Raw genomic sequence first — 19633 nt, 5'->3', positions numbered from 1 at the left:
TGACTCCAATGCTTCCAACAGTTGTGTCAAATTTGCTGGATGTCCTTTTGGGTGGTGGACCATTCTTGATACACGCAGGAAACTGTTGTGTGAAAAACCCTGCAGCGTTGCAGTTCTTGCCTACTACCATACCCCGTTCAAAGGCACTTCAATATTTTGTCTTGCCCATTTGAACCCTATGAATGGCACACACACAATCTATATCTCAATTGTCTTGAGGCTTAAAAATCCTTCTTGAACCGGTCTCCTCCCCTTCATCTACACTGATTGAAGTGGATTTAACAAGTGACATCAATAAGGGATCAGAGCTTTCACCTGGATTCACCTGGTCACTGGACCATGCTGTGCCCATGTCATGGAAAGAGCAGGTGTTTTTAATGTTTTTAATATGTAGCCTGTACAATATGATGACCAGTAGGACCTACCCAGGTTGTGTATTATTAATGTATGCGGTATCACTGGAATCTTATCCTGCTTGACCTTAGCTAAGGTGAGGTTCCTTCAATTTAGACTCCGGCCGCACAGTGCCTAATTCCCTGATGATGATTTATTTTAAACGCTCTAAATCCTTCCCATCCAGAAGATGTTTTATAAATGGAGGATTTCATTGGGCCGTGAACAAACATGACTCGACCAGCCTCTTTGACACAACTACAAATGATTGAGGAGTTTGCTAAAGCACAACCAGATCTAGCTATGTCATTATGGTTAAACTCAGTGTTTCCTAGTCCATGTCTAATGGCCCTATGACCTATGATTAATTAAAGCAGCACTGACCTGATCAAATCATAAACCTGAACATTACCCTCAGGTAAAGATTTAGAGAGCTAGCTATCTGTTTGTTCTACTAAGACTGAAAATATAGGCCTCAGCCAGTTCCAGCCTTGAGTAGAGTTTCATTTTGACCAGGACTGTCTGGTACCTTGCACTTACAGCCGTCTCTCTCTGCGGATGGCCTCTCTTCCCTCCCCCCTTTCCCATCTCTCTCTACGGATGGCCTCTCTTCCCTCCCCCTTTCTCATCTCTCTCTGCGGATGGCCTCTCTTCCCTCCCCTTTCCCATCTCTCTCTGCGGATGGCCTCTCTTCCCTCCCCCCTTTCCCATCTCTCTCTACGGATGGCCTCTCTTCCCTCCCCCTTTCCCATCTCTCTCTACGGATGGCCTCTCTTCCCTCCCCCTTTCTCATCTCTCTCTACGGATGGCCTCTCTTCCCTCCCCCCTTTCCCATCTCTCTCTGCGGATGGCCTCTCTTCCCTCCCCCCTTTCCCATCTCTCTGCGGATGGCCTCTCTTCCCTCCCCCCTTTCCCATCTCTCTCTACGGATGGCCTCTCTTCCCTCCCCCCTTTCTCATCTCTCTCTGCGGATGGCCTCTCTTCCCTCCCCCTTTCCCATCTCTCTGCGGATGGCCTCTCTTCCCTCCCCCCTTTCCCGTCTCTCTCTCGTCCGCGTTTCCCTCGCATTAAGCACCAATCCCAGTATTACACCAGTAACGTCTTAACAAGCTGCTCTAAAGGGCTTAGCCAACAAGATTAGGGAGCAAAAAAAAATCTCTCTCAATGGGCCATCTGCCTACCTGTGGCCGCGAGCTGTTCTTCAGCACCACACCTTCCTCAGCCCACGGAAGAAAGGAGGAAAGGAGGCCATCACTTTATTTTTCCTTCCTATTTCACCTGCATTGCTTGCTGTTTTGGGTTTTAGGCTAGGTTTCTGTGCAGCACTTTGAGATATCAGCTGATGTAAGAAGGGCTTTATAAATAAATGTGATTTGACTTTATCTAATCACTTCATAATTATTGGTGAGGGACTGATGCGTTTGCTGGATTTTGAACTATGCAATCTCGTAAGGAGGGACTAATACCATTTTTCAACCCCTCTGAGTTAAAACTACTACGGATTTAAGATGTCGGACTCTTTATTGAAATGTATTTTGTGTACACTTCCGTTCATTTTAGCGTTCACACTTTTGGGAATAAGAACAGGTATGTATTTATGTAGGTAGGTAGGACTAATAAATAATCAATCTACACATCAATCTACTGCAATTTCAGATGGAGTTGTTGTACAATGGTATCTGTTTACTGTTTTACCACAGATGCTGCATCTGGAGAAGGACCTATTCTTCCTGATGGACAGGATCTTTATTTCAAAACAGTTGGCATTTCACCCATTCTATCAGTTCCTCAAAGCATAGTTCATTCACCTGTCCTCAAGGTTTCAAACAAGGACCATGGAGCTACCCACCGGCAGAAGCGCAATGTCCTTTTCCCCAGCGGGGTCAAACTCTGCGGGCAGGAGAGTGTGCAACAAGCCATCGCAAATCATCTCAGCTACTTTCACCTTCGAGGTGAGTTATTTAGATTGCTGGGTAATGGCATAATATTCACTACATTACAACCACTACTCACTGACCTGTATGGATAATGCTGGAGATAGAAGTAGCCCGTAAGCACAGATCTGGAATCCGTTTACCCTTCCCAAATTGTAACCTCGACCATTGGGGGGGAGAAAGACAACGAACTTAAGATAAGTGTCTAGGCTTAACTTCACACTTTATCCGATAGACTCTATACTGTATAGTGCAGTGTGCTTATCCTTTTTAGATGCATGGTTGTGTGTGTCTCTTGCCTCTAGCCAGGGATTTAAACGTGGGCAGTTGCAACACAGGCCAGCGGTGAGGGAGGCCTACACATACTGTAACATCTATGGGCCGACGTGAGTTCTCGGTCCTCCCAGTCCCTCAGTTCCAAGTCTTTGGTCTTATAATGGCGTTTAGAACAATCATTATTTTACCCTCCCGTCGCTCCTCTTATCAAAGACCTTCACCTGATGGAGTAGTGCTTGAAGTGCTGCAGATATCATAACATCTGTTGGAGGATTGGTGCTTGCCCACAGACCTATGGCCAGTTGTGCATTTACCTCCAGATTCACTTGGGCTACTGACTGTAGGTATTAGCTGATCCCAGATCTACACATGTGGCACCTTCTGGCAACCCTTACCCAGACTTTAGAGTAGGTCTATATCCTTTACTCACCCAGCCCTAGAAACGTGAGGTGTGTGTCAACTGCATTGAGATATTTGGGTCTCAACCTATATGCCCTCTCCAGCATCAGATATTCAGCAACATCTGCTCTACTTTAGATTAATTTCCTGGCGATCAGTAAGTCACTCTGTAAGTCAAGATAAGCCCATTTAGAGCACCTGTACTGGACTTGGAGAGACAGGGAGGGGGAGAGAGAGTGACTCCTGAGAAGGATGTTGGGCGTGAGAAGACTGGTTAAGAGTCTAACGCTCAGAACATGTGTCCAGCCACTCAGGAGAGAGAGACAGAGGCTTAAGGTTCTGAGAGGGAGGAGCTTTGAAGAATCTGTGGGCCTGTTAGTGGCTCATCTGTGATGAGTGTGCAGGACAGCTCTGCATGTGACTCCAGTCTGGTGGGCTACTGAGACACTGACCTGGCTGAACCTGACCTGGCTGGACCTGACCTGACCTGGACCTGGACCGGACCTGGCTGGACCTGACCTGGCTGGACCTGATCTGGCTAGACCTGACCTGACCTGGCTGGACCTGATCTGGCTGGACCTGGCTGGACCTGGCCTTGACCTGGCCTTGACCTGGCTGGACCTGACCTGGCTGGATCTGACCTGGCTGGACCTGACCTGACTGGACCTGACCTGACCTGGCTGGACTGAACCTGGCTGGACCGGACCTGTCTGGATCTGACCTGGCTGGACCTGACCTGGCTGGACCTGACCTGGCTGGACGGACCTGACCTGACCTGACCTGGCTGGACGGACCTGACCTGACCTGGCTGGACTTGACCTGGCCGGACCTGACCTGACCTGGCCGGACCTGACCTGGCTGGACCTGACCTCACCTGGACCTGGCTGGATCTGACCTGGCTGGACCTGACCTGACTGGACCTGGCTAGACCTGACCTGACTGGACCTGGCTAGACCTGACCTGACTGGACCTGGCTGGACCTGACCTGACTGGACCTGGACCTGGCTGGACGTGGACCTGGCTGGACGTGGACCTGGCTGGACCTGACCTGGCTGGACCTGACCTGGCTGGACCTGGCTGGACGTGGACCTGGCTGGACGTGGACCTGGCTGGACCTGACCTGGCTGGACCTGACCTGACTGGACCTGGACCTGGCTGGACGTGGACGTGACCTGACCTGACCTGGCTAGACTTGACCTGGCTGGACCTGACCTGACTGGACCTGGCTGGACCTGACCTGGCTGGACCTGACCTGGCTGGACCTGACCTGACTGGACCTGGCTGGACCTGACCTGGCTGGACCTGACCTGACTGGACCTGGCTGGACCTGACCTGACTAGACCTGACCTGACTGGACCTGACCTGGCTGGACCTGACCTGACTGGACCTGACCTGGCTGGACCTGACCTGACTGGACCTGACCTGGCTGGACCTGACCTGGCTGGACCTGACCTGGCTGGACCTGACCTGACTGGACCTGGCTGGACCTGACCTGGCTGGACCTGACCTGGCTGGACCTGGCTGGACCTGACCTGACTGGACCTGACCTGACTGGACCTGACCTGGCTGGACCTGATCTGGCTGGACCTGATCTGGCTGGACCTGGCTGGACCTGGCCTTGACCTGGCTGGACCTGACCTGGCTGGATCTGACCTGGCTGGACCTGACCTGACTGGACCTGACCTGACCTGGCTGGACTGAACCTGGCTGGACCGGACCTGTCTGGATCTGACCTGGCTGGACCTGACCTGGCTGGACCTGACCTGGCTGGACGGACCTGACCTGACCTGACCTGGCTGGACGGACCTGACCTGACCTGGCTGGACTTGACCTGGCTGGACCTGGCCGGACCTGACCTGACCTGGCCGGACCTGACCTGGCTGGACCTGACCTCACCTGGACCTGGCTGGATCTGACCTGGCTGGACCTGACCTGACTGGACCTGGCTAGACCTGACCTGACTGGACCTGGCTAGACCTGACCTGACTGGACCTGGCTGAACCTGACCTGACTGGACCTGGACCTGGCTGGACGTGACCTGACCTGACCTGGCTGGACCTGACCTGGCTGGACCTGACCTGGCTGGACCTGACCTGACTGGACCTGACCTGGCTGGACGTGACCTGACTGGACCTGGCTGGACCTGACCTGACTGGACCTGGCTAGACTTGACCTGGCTGGACCTGACCTGACTTGACCTGGACCTGGCTGGACGTGGACCTGGCTGGACGTGACCTGACCTGACCTGGCTAGACTTGACCTGGCTGGACCTGACCTGACTGGACCTGGACCTGGCTGGACGTGACCTGGCTGGACCTGACCTGGCTGGACCTGACCTGACTGGACCTGGCTGGACCTGACCTGGCTGGACCTGACCTGACTGGACCTGGCTGGACCTGACCTGACTAGACCTGACCTGACTGGACCTGACCTGGCTGGACCTGACCTGACTGGACCTGACCTGGCTGGACCTGACCTGGCTGGACCTGACCTGGCTGGACCTGACCTGACTGGACCTGACCTGACTGGACCTGACCTGGCTGGACCTGGACCTGGCTGGACGTGGACCTGGCTGGACGTGACCTGACCTGACCTGGCTAGACTTGACCTGGCTGGACCTGACCTGACTGGACCTGGACCTGGCTGGACGTGACCTGGCTGGACCTGACCTGGCTGGACTTCATTAGAGGGTTGCTAATCCTTGAGTTTCCCGATGAATAGTAAAGCTATTCCAGGACCTTCTCTATACTATCCTTTATGAACATTTTGACTTTAATGAGATTGGTTACATTTGGAAATCAAGACGTTAGTTTCAGCCCAGCACTTACTAATGCACCTGATTTAAACATCTGCTCATGAAGACCTTCTTCCAGATGGGCTGGAACAAATCCCTTCCCGGTGCTCTTTAGGCCAGGGCCGTGGTTGGTGATTGTCTAGATAGGTGAGCACAATGGTTGTTGAGATGGTACTGTATTATGTAGGTGCAGGGTCCCATGTAGATGCAGTTGATAAAGTTGAATTGAGAGGAGAACCGTTTATTTTTTTATTTCACCTTTATTTAACCAGGTAGGCTAGTTGAGAACACCTTTATTTAACCAGGTAGGCTAGTTAAGAACACCTTTATTTAACCAGGTAGGCTAGTTGAGAACAAGTTCTCATTTGCAACTGCAACCTGGCCAAGATAAAGCATAGCAATGTGAACAGACAACAACACATAGTTACACATGGAGTAAACAATTAACAAGTCAATAACACAGTAGAAAAAAAATTGTCTATATACATTGTGTGCAAAAGGCATGAGGAGGTAGGCGAATAATTACAATTTTACAGATTAACACTGGAGTGATAAATTATCAGATGGTCATGTGCAAGTAGAGATACTGGTGTGCAAAAGAGCAGAAAAGTAAATAAATATAAACAGTATGGGGATGAGGTAGGTAAATTGGGTGGGCTATTTACCGATAGACTATGTACAGCTGCAGCGATCGATTAGCTGCTCAGATAGCAGATGTTTGAAGTTGGTGAGGGAGATAAGTTTCCAACTTCAGCTTGGGACAGCGTTAAGGGACAGCGTTAAGGGAGATACTGTGCCGTAGGAACTCATCTGTAACCATATTAACCTATGGGGATTGGGAGATGTTTTGGCTCCAGGGAGCAGAACAGTGAGGGTCGAGTAGGTAGCTACAGGTCATTGTGTTGGTGACCTGTTCCCCCCCCCCCCCCCCATTTATTTCACCTTTATTTAACCAGGTAGGCCAGTTGAGCACAAGTTGTCATTGTACTCTCCTGTAAGCTGACTTACAGTATGGAAAGGGGTTACATCACAGGTTTGGCATGACATTGGAGAGTGATACTGAGGTCAGGCATACAGGTACACAACATGCTAAACATGGAATCAAATGACTCTGACCTGGCCGGGGGTATGTACTGTACCACACTTAAATCTACAATGTGATCCACACATGAGCTAAGACGCTAGCTAAGATTTACCTCAGGGGGTCACAGCTATAGAACTGGAGGGCCACAGCCTAGGGTGGTTTTCCTACCTGCTCCTTGTCATCCTTAGAGAAAGTTTTCTACCAGGTGAATGGGTTCTTTCACCAATCAGTGACATTAGTATGTGTGTGTGTTTTAGTGTGTCAGGAGACGGTGTGGGAAGCCTTCAAGATTTTCTGGGACCGCCTCCCGAACCAGGAGGAGTACCAGACCTGGATGAGGCGGTGCCTGGACGGCAAGACCACCGCTCTGGAGATGGGCAACAACTTCAGCCAATCAGAGGAGCACCTGGCTCTGGTTGAGAGTGTGAGTGGGCTGTTTTTGAAAGCGGAGGGGGGTAGTAGGTGCATAGCAGATCTGAGTCTTTTCAGTCTCCATGAAAGTACCATCATCATGTATATCTACTACCTGTACATCACCATTCATCCAAAAAGTCATAGTTACCAGCTGCTTTTTGTGTTGTTTTTAATGTTATTTTGTGTTGTTTTTAATGTTATTTTGTGTGTATCTAACAATTATATTCCTGCTTCAGTTATTACTGTATCTGCTCCTGTAACATTTCTGTCTTCCGTCCAATTTCAGAGAATGTCAGTGACGGGGTTAAAAAGGCAAGACATCATATCCTATTCACTTAATTTGCCATTGTAACCACTCTTTGAGCGTATTCACTGGGCAAGACCCTTGTATTACATGTCTCATTCATTTCCCCATTGCTGTTTTCTCTACTTCTGTTCTATCAACTGTAGTGATGCCACCAACTCATGGTTACATATGTGCAGGTAAGGTTCGGAAGGTTCTTCAACCTTACCTGGCCATATCACTCCTCATCCTCTGCACCCTCTGCTGTGCCCACAGAGATAGATACCGTGTATATATCTCTATGGCTTCTGTGCCCATATCCACTCCATGTAGAACCCCAAACATTCTCATGTGCTTCTTAAATTACTCTTAAGAAAAGCTTTTTATAATTTGAATTGATGAGATCTGTGAGTGAAACCTCTTTCTAACTGTGACTGACTGTTGTTCTTCCACAGCACCCAGACTCCAGACACAGAACAGGAGGCTCAAGGTCAGTGACACATGCACTCTTTTATCCCTCCTTTCTCTCTCTCTCTCTCTCTCTCTCTCGCTCTCTCCCGCTGTCTCTCTCTCTCTCTGTCTCTCTCAAATTCAAATTTTTCAAATTCAAATTCAAGCTGCTTATTGGCATGAAAAACATTGTCAATATTGCCAAAGCAACAATGTATACAATATACATTGTAACAAAATTATAAACGATAGCAAATAATAATATAAAATGGTATTAACTAATAATGCAAAATTAAATACAAAAATAATAACAATAAAATGGTAACAGTCAATAGTAGAATGTAATAAATATGGAAAATGAAACTATAACTAACTTAACTAAATTACGGTCATCTTCTCCATTATATCAGTACTGCAACTACCATCATCATTACTACTACTTCTACTACCATCACTAAACTGTCATCATTACCATTACCACTCATACCACTACTATTTGGAATGATAAACAACAATAATAATAGTAATAATAAGTAAGTTACTGCTTACTATGCAGATGTTATTATTCAGTGTCCCTCAGGCTGTCGCAGGCCAATACATATTAGGCTGCAAGAGGAGCCATTGCTCCTTCGAGTATTTTTAGTTTTTCCTCTGGGTTTTTAATAAGTTAAAATTTGGAATAAATAAATATCCAATAAATATTTATTTTCCACCATAATTTGCAAATAAATTCATAAAAAATCCTACAATGTGATTTTCTGGATTTTTTTTCTCTTATTTTGTCTGTCATAGTTGAAGTGTACCTATAATGAAAATTACAGGCCTCTCGCATCTTTTTAAGTGGGAGAACTTGCACAATTGGTGGCTGACTAACTACTTTTTTGCCCCACTGTACATACCCAGCGTGCGACAGAGCTGCAGGAGTTGTGACCCATTTTTGTTGGTTATGTTGTCATAGTTGTGCCTAGGGGGGCATATGTGGGAGGGAATGCTGTCACCTGCAGGCAGGTGTTTGTCCCCCTGTGTGCTGAGGGTGTCAGGTTATTGTCTGGTTCTGGCATTTAGGTCGCCACAGACTAGTACATGTCCCTGGGCCTGGAAATGATAGCTTCTCCATCCTGGAGGGGGAAATCAGTCTTCATTACAGTATGGGGATTCTAGTGGCAGGATATACAGTCGGGAGGACAAGTATTTGATACACTGCTGATTTTGCAGGTTTTCCTACTTACAAAGCATGTAGATGTCTGTAATTTTTATCATAGGTACACTTCAACTGTGAGAGATGGAGTCTAAAACAAAAATCCAGAAAATCACATTGTGTGATTTTTAAGTAATTAATTTGCATTTTATTGCATGACATAAGTATTTGATCACTTACAAACCAGTAAGAATTCCAGCTCTCACAGACCTGTTAGAATCCCTCCTGTTCTCCGCTCATTACCTGTATTAACTGCACCTGTTTGAACTCGTTACCTGTATAAAAGACACCTGTCCACACACTCAATCAAACAGACTCCAACCTCTCCACAATGGCCAAGACCAGAGAGGGTGTAAGGACATCAGGGATCAAAGAAAACCATTAGTAACACACTACACCGTCATGGATTAAAATCCTGTAGCGCACGCAAGGTCCGCCTGCTCAAGCCAGCGCATGTCCAGGCCCGTCTGAAGTTTGCCAATGACCATCTGGATGATCCAGAGGAGGAATGGGAGAAGGTCATGTGGTCTGATGAGACAAAAATAGAGCTTTTTGGTCTACACTCCACTCGCCGTGTTTGGAGGAAGAAGAAGGATGAGTACAACCCCAAGAACACCATCCCAACCATGATGTATGGAGGTGGAAACATCATTCTTTGGGGATGCTTTTCTGCAAAGGGGACAGGACGACTGCACCGTATTGAGGATGGATGGGGCCATGTATCGCGAGATCTTGGCCAACAACCTCCTTCCCCCAGTAAGAGCATTGAAGATGGGTCGTGACTGGGTCATCCAGCATGACAACGACCCGAAACACACAGCCAGGGCAACGAAGGAGTGGCTCCGTAAGAAGCATCTCAAGGTCCTGGAGTGGCCTAGCCAGTCTCCAGACCTGAACCCAATAGAAAATCTTTGGAGGGAGCTGAATGTCTGTATTGCCCAGCGACAGCCCCGAAACACGAGGGATCTGGAGAAGGTCTGTATGGAGGAGTGGGCCAAAATCCCTGCTGCAGTGTGTACAAACCTGGTTAAGAACTACAGGAAACTTATGATCTCTATAATTGCAAACAAAGGTTTCTGTACCAAAAATTAAGTTATGTTTTTCTGATGTATCAAATACTTATGTCATGCAATAAAATGCAAATTAATTCCTTAAAAATCATACAATGTGATTTTCTGGACTTTTGTTTTAGATTCCGTCTCTCACAGTTGAAGTGTACCTATGATAATGACAGACCTCTACATGCTTTGTAAGTAGGAAAACTTGCAAAATCGGCAGTGTATCAAATACTTGTTCTCCCTACTGTAGGTAGCACACAGGACATTTTTCTCTGTGAAGATAATTTCCTTTTGAATTTCTAGCCAAATGTAAAATGTTCCTGTTTTGATTATTTTAACGGAGTGAGTTAGGTCTGCTCTATACCAAATTAGCAGTCTCTCAATTCAATTCAAGGGGCTTTCTGTCTCTCTCTGTCTGTCTCTTTTGCTCTCTCGCTCTCTCTCGCTCTCTCTCTCTGTCTCTGTCTCTGTCTGTCTCGGTCTCTCTCTCACTCTCTCTGTCTCTCAATTCAATTCAAGGGGCTTTATTGGCATGGAAAACATGCAATGTTGGCAACATTGCCAAAGCTAGTGAGGTAGATAATATACAAAAGTGAAATAAACAATAAACATTAACAGTAAACATTACACATACAGAAGTTTCAAAACAATAAAGACATTACATAAAATCTCATATTATATATATATATATATATATATATATATATATATATATATATATATATACAGTGTGGTCTTCACTGGTTGCCCTTTTCTTGTGGCAACAGGTCACAAATCTTGCTGCTGTGATGGCAAACTGTGGAATTTCACCCAGTAGATATGAGAGTTTACCAAAATTGGGTTTGTTTTCAAATTCTTTGTGGATCTATGTAAACTGAGGGAAATATGTCTCTCTAATATGGTCATACATTGGGCAGGAGGTTAGTGCAGCTCAGTTTCCACCTCATTTTGTGGGCAGTGTGCACATAGCTTGTCTTCTCTTGAGAGCCATGTCTGCCTACGGCGGCCTTTCTCAATAGCAAGGCTATGCTCATTGAGTCTGTACATAGTCAAAGCTTTCCTTCCTTTTGGGTCAGTCACAGTGGTCAGGTATTCTGCCACTGTGTACTCTCTGTTTAGGGCCAAATAGCATTCTAGTTTGCTCTGTTTTTTGCTAATTCTTTCCAATGTGTCGAGTAATTATCTTTTTGTTTTCTCATGATTTTGTTGGGTCTAATTGTGTTGCTTTCCTGGGGCTCTGTGGGGTGTGTTTGTGTTTGTGAACAGAGCCCCAGGACCAGCTTGCAGGTGAAGGTGATGGCTTTGTTATGGAAGGTTTGGGAATCACTTCCTTTTAGGTGGTTGTATAATTTAAACGGCTCTTTTCTGGATTTGGATAATTAATGGGTATCGGCCTAATTCTGCTCTGCATGTATCATTTGGTGTTCTACGTTGTACACGGAGGATATTTTTGCAGAATTCTGCATGCAGAGTCTCAATTTGGTGTTTGTCCCATTTTGTGAAATCTTGGTTGGTGAGTGGACCCCAGACCTCACAACCATAAGGGCAATGGGTTCTAGCCAGATCCTAATTGGTATGTTGAATCTTATGTACCTTTTTATGTTCCTTCTCTCTGTCTCATTCTCTCTCTCTCTCTCTGTCTCTCTCTCTGTCTCTCGCTCTGTCTCTCTCTCTTCTCTCCCCTGTCTCTCTCTCTCTCCCTGTGCTCTCTCTCTCCCTGTGTCTCTCTCTCTATCCCTGTCTTTCTCTCTCTCCCTGTGTCTCTACTCTCTCTCCCTGTGTGTCTCTATCTCTCCCCTTGTGCTCTGCTCTCTCTCCTGTTGTCTCTCTGTGTCTCTCTCTCTCCCTGTTCCTTCTCTCTCTCTCGGTCTCCTCTCGGCTCCTCTCTCTCCCTGTCTCTCCCTGTGTTCTACTCTCTTCCCTGTCTCTCCCTGTTGTCTCTCTCTCTCTCCGTTTGTGTTTTTGTCTCTCTCTCTCTCTCTCTCTCCCTGTTTCTCTCGTCCTCTTCTACCTGTCTCTCTCTCCCTTGTCTCTCTCTCTCTCTCTCTCCCCCTGTCCTCTCTCTCCTCTCTCTCCTCTCTCTCACCCTTTGTTCTCTCTCTCTCTTTCCTCTCCCTTGTTCTCTCTCTCTCTTCTCTCCCTAATCTTCTGTGTCTTCCCTTGTCTCTCCTTCTCTCTCTCTCCCTGTCTCTCTCTCCTCTCCTCTCCTCCCTGTCTCTCTCTCTCTCTTTCCCTGTCTCTACTTCTCTCTCTTTCCCTGTTTCTCTCTCTCTTCTATCCCTGTTGTTCTCTCGCTCTATCTCCCTGTGTCTCTGCTCTCTCTCCTGATGTCTCTACGCTCTTCTCCTCCCTGTGTTGTCTCTCGCTCTCTCTCCTGTGTCTCTCTCTCTCTCTCTCTCTCTCTCTCTCTCTCTCTCTCTCTCTCTCTCTCTCTCTCTCTCTCTCCCTGTGTCTGTCTGTGTCTTTCTCTCTTTCTCTCTTGCTCTCTCTGTCTCGCTCTCTCTGTCTCTCTCGACCCCATCTCCCTCTCTATCCCAGTAGAGCTGTTTAATCCACATTAGAACTCAGAGCAGAGTTAGCCAACTCTGACTCTTGATGTCTTGGTCCACATATGAGCTTAAGCCAAGCAATAGTTCTGATGTCTCGCGGTAAACATACCATTACAATGATAGAGGATTTGGCTAAAGCACATATAGCACAGACTAGCGTCTAAGTTGACAATCAGATTTCTCTAGTCCTGAGGACCCACAGGTTGTGCAGGCTTTGGATCCAGCCCAGTAGTAATGTACCCGAGTCAGCTAATTAACTCATTCTAAAGAGCTCGATTAAGTTGTTTCAGAGACAAGTGCTGTAAGGAAAGTGTTGCTTTGTAAAAACACTGACTTTTACCCTCTCACTCCCTAACCACCCAGAGGTTGTCGGCGAGGTCATCATAGAGGAGCCAGAGGCTGCGGAGGCGGGGCCTTCCAAAGAACCCACAAATGACATAGAGATGGAGGTGTTGGCGCGGGTCCACCTGGAGCAGGTGGTGGAGCTGAGTATCTTGTTGAAGGGAGAGACGTACAGCGATGCTCTCAGAGACCCTGCCAGCCTCCAGTACCAGACACTCAACCAGCAGTTCACTGACAAGGTACGACTCAGATGTTCTTTCTCCTTCTCTCACTCCTGTCACCCCTTTTCACTCTCCATCCTCTTCCCTCTCCTGGCCTCTCCTCACCCATCACTTGGTTTGTAGGCTTGGCTCTGAGGCTGTAGTGATTTATTGTTAGATTTAACACACACAGTTCAGGGCACTATAAAGAACCCTCACAGTTGGGCAGGATTTCAAATTCCCTTTATTTGATTGTTTGTATTTGACACGTTGTGTGAAAGGATGCTGAAATGGACCGTTTAGGATGTGGCTTGAGGCCGCAAGAGGGACTGGAGTGAAAAAGGCAGGACACACACCCACGAACTCACAGATAACTGTCCTCCACCATGGATGCTTTTTGACTGAGAACAACTGGGTCAGACGTTTTACTGCTGCTGGTAAAATGAGAGGATTCTGACTCTCCCCTGCAAGCCATTAATGTACTCATTATTACTCTGTCTTAAACTTGATCAGGGGGAAGGAAGTGGGAAGGAAATAGACAGGGAAAGAAGGCTGAAAAAGTAGGTTGTGTCTCCAAATGTGTCCAAATAATAGTGATTGCGAAAGCAGATATCTGGCACATTGAAAGCAGATATCTGGCACATTGAAAGCAGATATCTGGAGCATTGAAAGCAGATATCTGGAGCATTGAAAGCAGATATCTGGCACATTGAAAGCAGATATCTGGCACATTGAAAGCAGATATCTGGAGCATTGAAAGCAGATATCTGGAGCATTGAAAGCAGATATCTGGAGCATTGAAAGCAGATATCTGGAGCATTGAAAGCAGATATCTGGAGCATTGAAAGCAGATATCTGGCACATTGAAAGCAGATATCTGGAGCATTGAAAGCAGATATCTGGAGCATTGAAAGCAGATATCTGGCGCATTGAAAGCAGATATCTGGCGCATTGAAAGCAGATATCTGGAGCATTGAAAGCAGATATCTGGAGCATTGAAAGCAGATATCTGGAGCATTGAAAGCAGATATCTGGAGCATTGAAAGCAGATATCTGGAGCATTGAAAGCAGATATCTGGAGCATTGAAAGCAGATATCTGGCACATTGAAAGCAGATATCTGGCACATTGAAAGCAGATATCTGGCGCATTGAAAGGGAAAGGCAGAAAACGGTGTAATGGCAGGCTTGTTTGTACACTATTAAACTTGATTCCATTTTATCACTGAGGAGGTATTCTGCAATGATGGGTCAATGAGTCAGCAGCACAATGCTTCTCTTCACAAAGCGCTTCACATTAACACCCAGCAACAAGGTTCAATCGGTGGTCTGAGTGAGTAGTAGTCACGAGATGGCCATGCTAGAGAGGAAATCAACTGTCAATATCCTCAGAATTCAGTACCTAAGCTATTCCTTCTTTTTTTGGGGGATTAGGTTTAGGGAAAGGATAGTGATAAAGTTAGGTCACCGAGTGACATGGATGCTGATGTTGACTGTTGAACTCCCGTTGACCTCTGTGTTTACAGATAAAGGATGCTGTGGGGGGGCTGCCAGGCTTTAAGAGTGTGGCTGTGCTGCAGTTCAGGTCAGTCTCTGCTGTAGTGGTGTAGGAGACTGGTCCTGGTCACATCTTGATGTGCCTCAGTTTAACCAACTCCCTTAACTGTCATTGTCATACTATACTGTACGTAAATGTATGGCATGACAGCATTAATCTTAAGAGTTGGCTAAAACGCACAGATGTGACCAGGCTAGTGGTGTTAGACCATTGGTTTGATAAACTGACCTGACCTTCTCACCTGGTCTTTGTCAAACATCATTTCTTTAGATAAAGTGTGTTTTGTTTATGTTTCATGCAGGCTTCAGAAGGACGCCCAAGGGTGAGTATAGACACTTACCAACAGCCCTGGAGGTGTTCAGTCACTAGGAATCTGACCCTAGATCTGTGGTTAAGAATAACCTTGTCTACACGGAGAGTGTGTGTGTGGTTGTCGCTGTCTGAGGGTCACGCGGGATCCATGCTGTGTTTACCTGTGAGCATGTGTGGGAAAGTGTGAGGGTGTGTTGGGTGTTTTTCTTTTGTTTGCTTGGCTTAATGGTGTTATCGCGGTCGCTCACCTGAAAAGCAGGATAAGGCCGGGGCCTGACAGAGAGACAAGCTGCTACCTCACCCTTAACCCAGGAGAGGAGCTAATCTCTGGGGCTTTATGCCCACAGCAATCAGCCTCATGGTCTGTCAATGTCAACCACTGGGGGGGTGATGCATTTTTACACCAATAGTGTTAAATGTAACACTTTCAAATCAAATTTTATTGGTCACATACACATGTTTAGCAGATGTTATTGCAGATGTAGCGAAGTGCTTATAGTTCTAGGCTAATGATGTAAGAAAAAACTAAAAGGACAAAATAAATACTGCAAAATTGCTTAGGAGCCAGAAACAGAGCTGCCATGTCTATTGGCGCCATTTTGAACTTAGCATTGAACATCTCAAATGGTGTTAAACTAACAGCCTAAGAGTGTTGGATTCCTAATACCAGACGATGTTGCAAATTCCAACTTATATTTTATTAGAGCTGATGCTTTTACACTTTCTCAGTGTTGGGGAATTAACACCTGTGGTGATACAGTAACTAATTTGGGAGTATTTTAATTCTTTGCATATTTACCTGTATCACCCATGACTGTATCACCCATGACTGTATCACCCATGGCTGTATCACCCATGACTGTATCACCCATGACTGTATCACCCATGTTTGGCAGCAACAGAGACATGACTGTTTGGCAGCAACAGAGACATGACTGTTTGGCAGCAACAGAGACATGACTGTTTGGCAGCAACAGAGACATGACTGTTTGGCAGCAACAGAGACATGACTGTTGAATTCGATGTCTTTCAGTCCTGTAGCCTACACCAATTGAAAACTCGCAACACTTTTTGCCTCAACACACACACACACACACACACACACACAAACAATCCTCCGTTTATGCAGTTACATGGGACTTCAGTAGGGAAAGTCTTGCTCTCCTCTGAGTGATGATCCCGGGTCACTAGTGTTACAGTATGGAACTAACAGGAACAGAACAGTAAGGTCATCTGCTCGCCTAGTATCTGCAGGTGCAGCACAAGAGTAGAGAGGAACGTAGACTAGTTTCAAGTGTCGTTAAACATTTGGGATTCTGAAAGTTGTTGTATCAAGGAGTATTCCTTTTCCAAGTTTGAGCTGAGAGCAGGAAAACTGGGATGTGGAGGTACAGTGAGCTAATTACAGGCACGTGCCTCACCCTGGGCCATGCCAAGCCTGCCGAGAGATCTAGGTCACAAGGAAAAAGAGAAGAGCAGAGAAGGTGTCCCTGAAGACATATGAAGCTGATAGATTGCTTTTCCACATAGCCAGGTTCAACATCCAGAACCTCTTGTGCGTTTTCTTGTTGTGTTTATGACCATATTGATCACTTTGGTGGTTGGTCTGGTTTGATGGAAGTCATGGAAGTTGTAGACGATGCTCCAGGCGGGTGTAAATCTGGTGTAAATCTATAAAACTATCATTTCAGAATAGACTCATATGCTTTTAACAGGTTGTTTAGTAAATCAAAGTACTGTGTTTGGAACTCTACTCCTCCCAGGGAAACTTCTCTCCTCTTAGAGACGCTGTTTCTAGCTAAGCATAGTAGATATGGTAGATGAATAAACTTCTCAATAAAATAATATATACATTGATAGTAAAATTGGATGATTTGTCAATAGGTGTACGGGTGGATAGATGTTGATGATGGATGGAAATATATTGAATAGATTGATCAACTGACAGATGAACTTACTGATGTATTGCCATTGCAGGTTGGATGGTGTGGTGGTGGTCTATGCAGTGACAGTGGAGGTGGAAGGGGAGGGGGTGAGCAGTGACCAGCTGGACTACCTGACCCTGCAGTCCAATCTGGTGGAGAACTCCTACAGAGAGGTGAAGGAGAGGAACTACATCACTGAGGCCCAGCACAAGGACAACATTATCAGTGATACTCTGGTCCTCGACCCTGACTCACTGCAACTATATACTGGTAAGACATACAACATAAAATACACTGTCTGTACATTACCATACAATGCCAAACCACGAGACACAACACTCTGGAACTGTAGCCCAGGGCCACCTCTAGCGTAAGTGAGATTTGGTTGGCAAAACATTTGACGGTGGAGAGAAACATTTAAGTTGTAAAGTTAATTTCCTTACATTTTCCACATTCTGCCATGGGCCAGAGAGAAAGTGTTGTAGTTCTAAAGCAAACTTTCTCAAATTGAATACATTTAGCTGTTGGCTGGAGAGAAAACGTTGCAATTTCATAACAAATTGCATGTAATTTTATCAACACTTTTTTTTACAGTTTTACAGCAAACTTCCTGCAAATCTACCCATTTTTCCTTGGGGAGGAGAGCATTTTGTGTCATTTTAAAGCAATTCTACAATTGTTTTAATGATTTATGCCATGATAATATGACCTCTGAGTGAGAATGGCACGTGCCTTGTGTGCCCAGTCAGTATTTGGCCATGATTACTGAAAGTTTAGATACTCTTGGTCATGTAGTATATGTGGACACTGTAACTAAGGGGCCTAGCCTGAACCATGAAAAACAGCCCCAGACCATTATTCCTCCTCCAACAAACTTTACAGTTGGCGCTATGCAATGGGGCAGGTAACATTCTCCTGGCATCCGCCAAACCTAAATTTGTCCATCGGACTACCAGATGGTGAAGAGTGATTCATCACTCCAGAGAACATGTTTCCACGGCGGAGAGCTTTACACCACTTCAGCCGACGCTTGGTATTGTGCATGGTGACCTTAGACTTGTGTGTGGCTGCTCGGCCATGGAAACCCATTTCATAAAGCTCCCGACGAACAGTTATTGTGCCGACGTTGCTTCCAGAGGCAATTTAGAACTCAGTAGTGAGTTTTGCCATCGAGGACAAATAATGTTTATGCGCTTCAGCACTCGTCGGTCCTGTTCTGTGAGAGTGTGTGGCCTACCACTTCGCGTCTGAGCCGTTGTTGCTCCTAGACGTTTCCACTTCACAATAACAGCACTTAGTGTTGACCAGGACAGGATTTTACAACCTGACTTGTTGGAAAAGTGGCATCCTATGATGGTGCCATGTTGAAAGTCACTGAGCTCTTCAGTATGGGCCATTCTATTACCAATGTTTGACTATGGAGATTGCATGGCTGTGTGCTCAATTTTATACACCTGTCATCAACGGATGCTCATGAAATAGCCAAATCCACTAAATTAAAGGGGTGTCCACATACTGTTGTGCATATATATTGTAGCTACTGTACACTAACTACCAATCAAAAAGTTGTTAGCTGACATGGCTAATTGAGTGACTGTCAGTGACTGACCTAACAAAAGAAAAACTGCTAATGCACAGACACATTTCTAAATTGCACTTAGTGTATTCTATGATTCGTACTCTCAATAGTAAGTTGAGATCCCGACTGAGTTCCAAATCGATATACAGTGCCTTAGGAAATATTTCAGACCCCTCGACTTTTTCCAAAAAACATTTACGTTACAGCTTTATTCTGAAATGGATAAACTTCATTATCCTCAGCAATCTGTACACAATACCCCATAATGACATGGCAAAGCAGTTTTTTCGATTTTTTTTGCAAATGTATTAAAAATTGAAATACCGTTTGAAAATAAGTATTCAGACCCTTTGTTATGAGACTAGAAATTGAGCTCAGGTGCATCCTGTTTCCATTGATCATCCTTGAGATGTTTCTACAACTTGATTGGAGTCCACCAGTGGTAAATTCAATTGATTGGACATGATTTGGAAAGGTACACACCTGTCCCACAGTTGACAGTGCATGTCAGAGCAAACACCAAGCCATGAGGTCAAAGGAATTGTCCGTAGAGCTCCGAGACAGGATTGTGTCGAGGCACAGATCTGGGGAAGGGTACCAATATATTGGTACAGCATTGAAGGTCCCCAAGAACACAGTGGTCCTCATCATTGTTAAATGGAAGAAGTTTGAGCAATCGGGGGAGAAGGGCCTTGGTCCGGGAGGTGACCAAGAACCTGATGGTCACTCTCACAGAGCTCCAGAACTCTGTAGAGATGGGAGAACCTTCCAGAAGGACAACCGTCTCTGCAGCACTCCACCAATCAGGTGTTTATGGTAGAGTGGCCAAAAGAAAGCCACTCCTCAGTAAAAGGCACATGACAGCCCGCTTGGAGTTTGCCAAAAGG

The 19633-nt window shown here is 46.1% G+C and overlaps 1 protein-coding gene across 4 annotated transcripts in view; it reads left to right on the top strand.

Annotated features, from left to right (window-relative positions):
* Window positions 1–1460: 1460 nt before the first annotated feature.
* The window catches only part of LOC109871194 (interphotoreceptor matrix proteoglycan 2), a 38849-nt gene continuing 20676 nt past the window's right edge, over window positions 1461–19633 (top strand). For 2 of the 4 annotated variants that reach the window (XM_031806249.1, XM_031806247.1), the window contains exons 1-10: window positions 1461–1980; window positions 2094–2345; window positions 7138–7304; window positions 7581–7606; window positions 7745–7777; window positions 8033–8067; window positions 13196–13413; window positions 14899–14957; window positions 15232–15252; window positions 17220–17437. In XM_031806249.1, coding sequence (XP_031662109.1) covers window positions 1902–1980; window positions 2094–2345; window positions 7138–7304; window positions 7581–7606; window positions 7745–7777; window positions 8033–8067; window positions 13196–13413; window positions 14899–14957; window positions 15232–15252; window positions 17220–17437 — 1108 coding nt within the window. In that variant the 5' untranslated portion in view covers window positions 1461–1901. Of the gene's footprint in view, window positions 1981–2093; window positions 2346–7137; window positions 7305–7580; window positions 8068–13195; window positions 13414–14898; window positions 14958–15231; window positions 15253–17219; window positions 17438–19633 lie in introns of those variants that run through there. The other 2 variants (XM_031806248.1, XM_031806250.1) reach the window with 2 other exon arrangements.

The sequence above is a fragment of the Oncorhynchus kisutch genome, linkage group LG26 (assembly GCF_002021735.2).
Source record: "Oncorhynchus kisutch isolate 150728-3 linkage group LG26, Okis_V2, whole genome shotgun sequence".
NCBI classification, from domain to species: Eukaryota; Metazoa; Chordata; class Actinopteri; order Salmoniformes; family Salmonidae; genus Oncorhynchus; species Oncorhynchus kisutch.
This window is presented reverse-complemented; position numbering and strand designations above follow the sequence as displayed.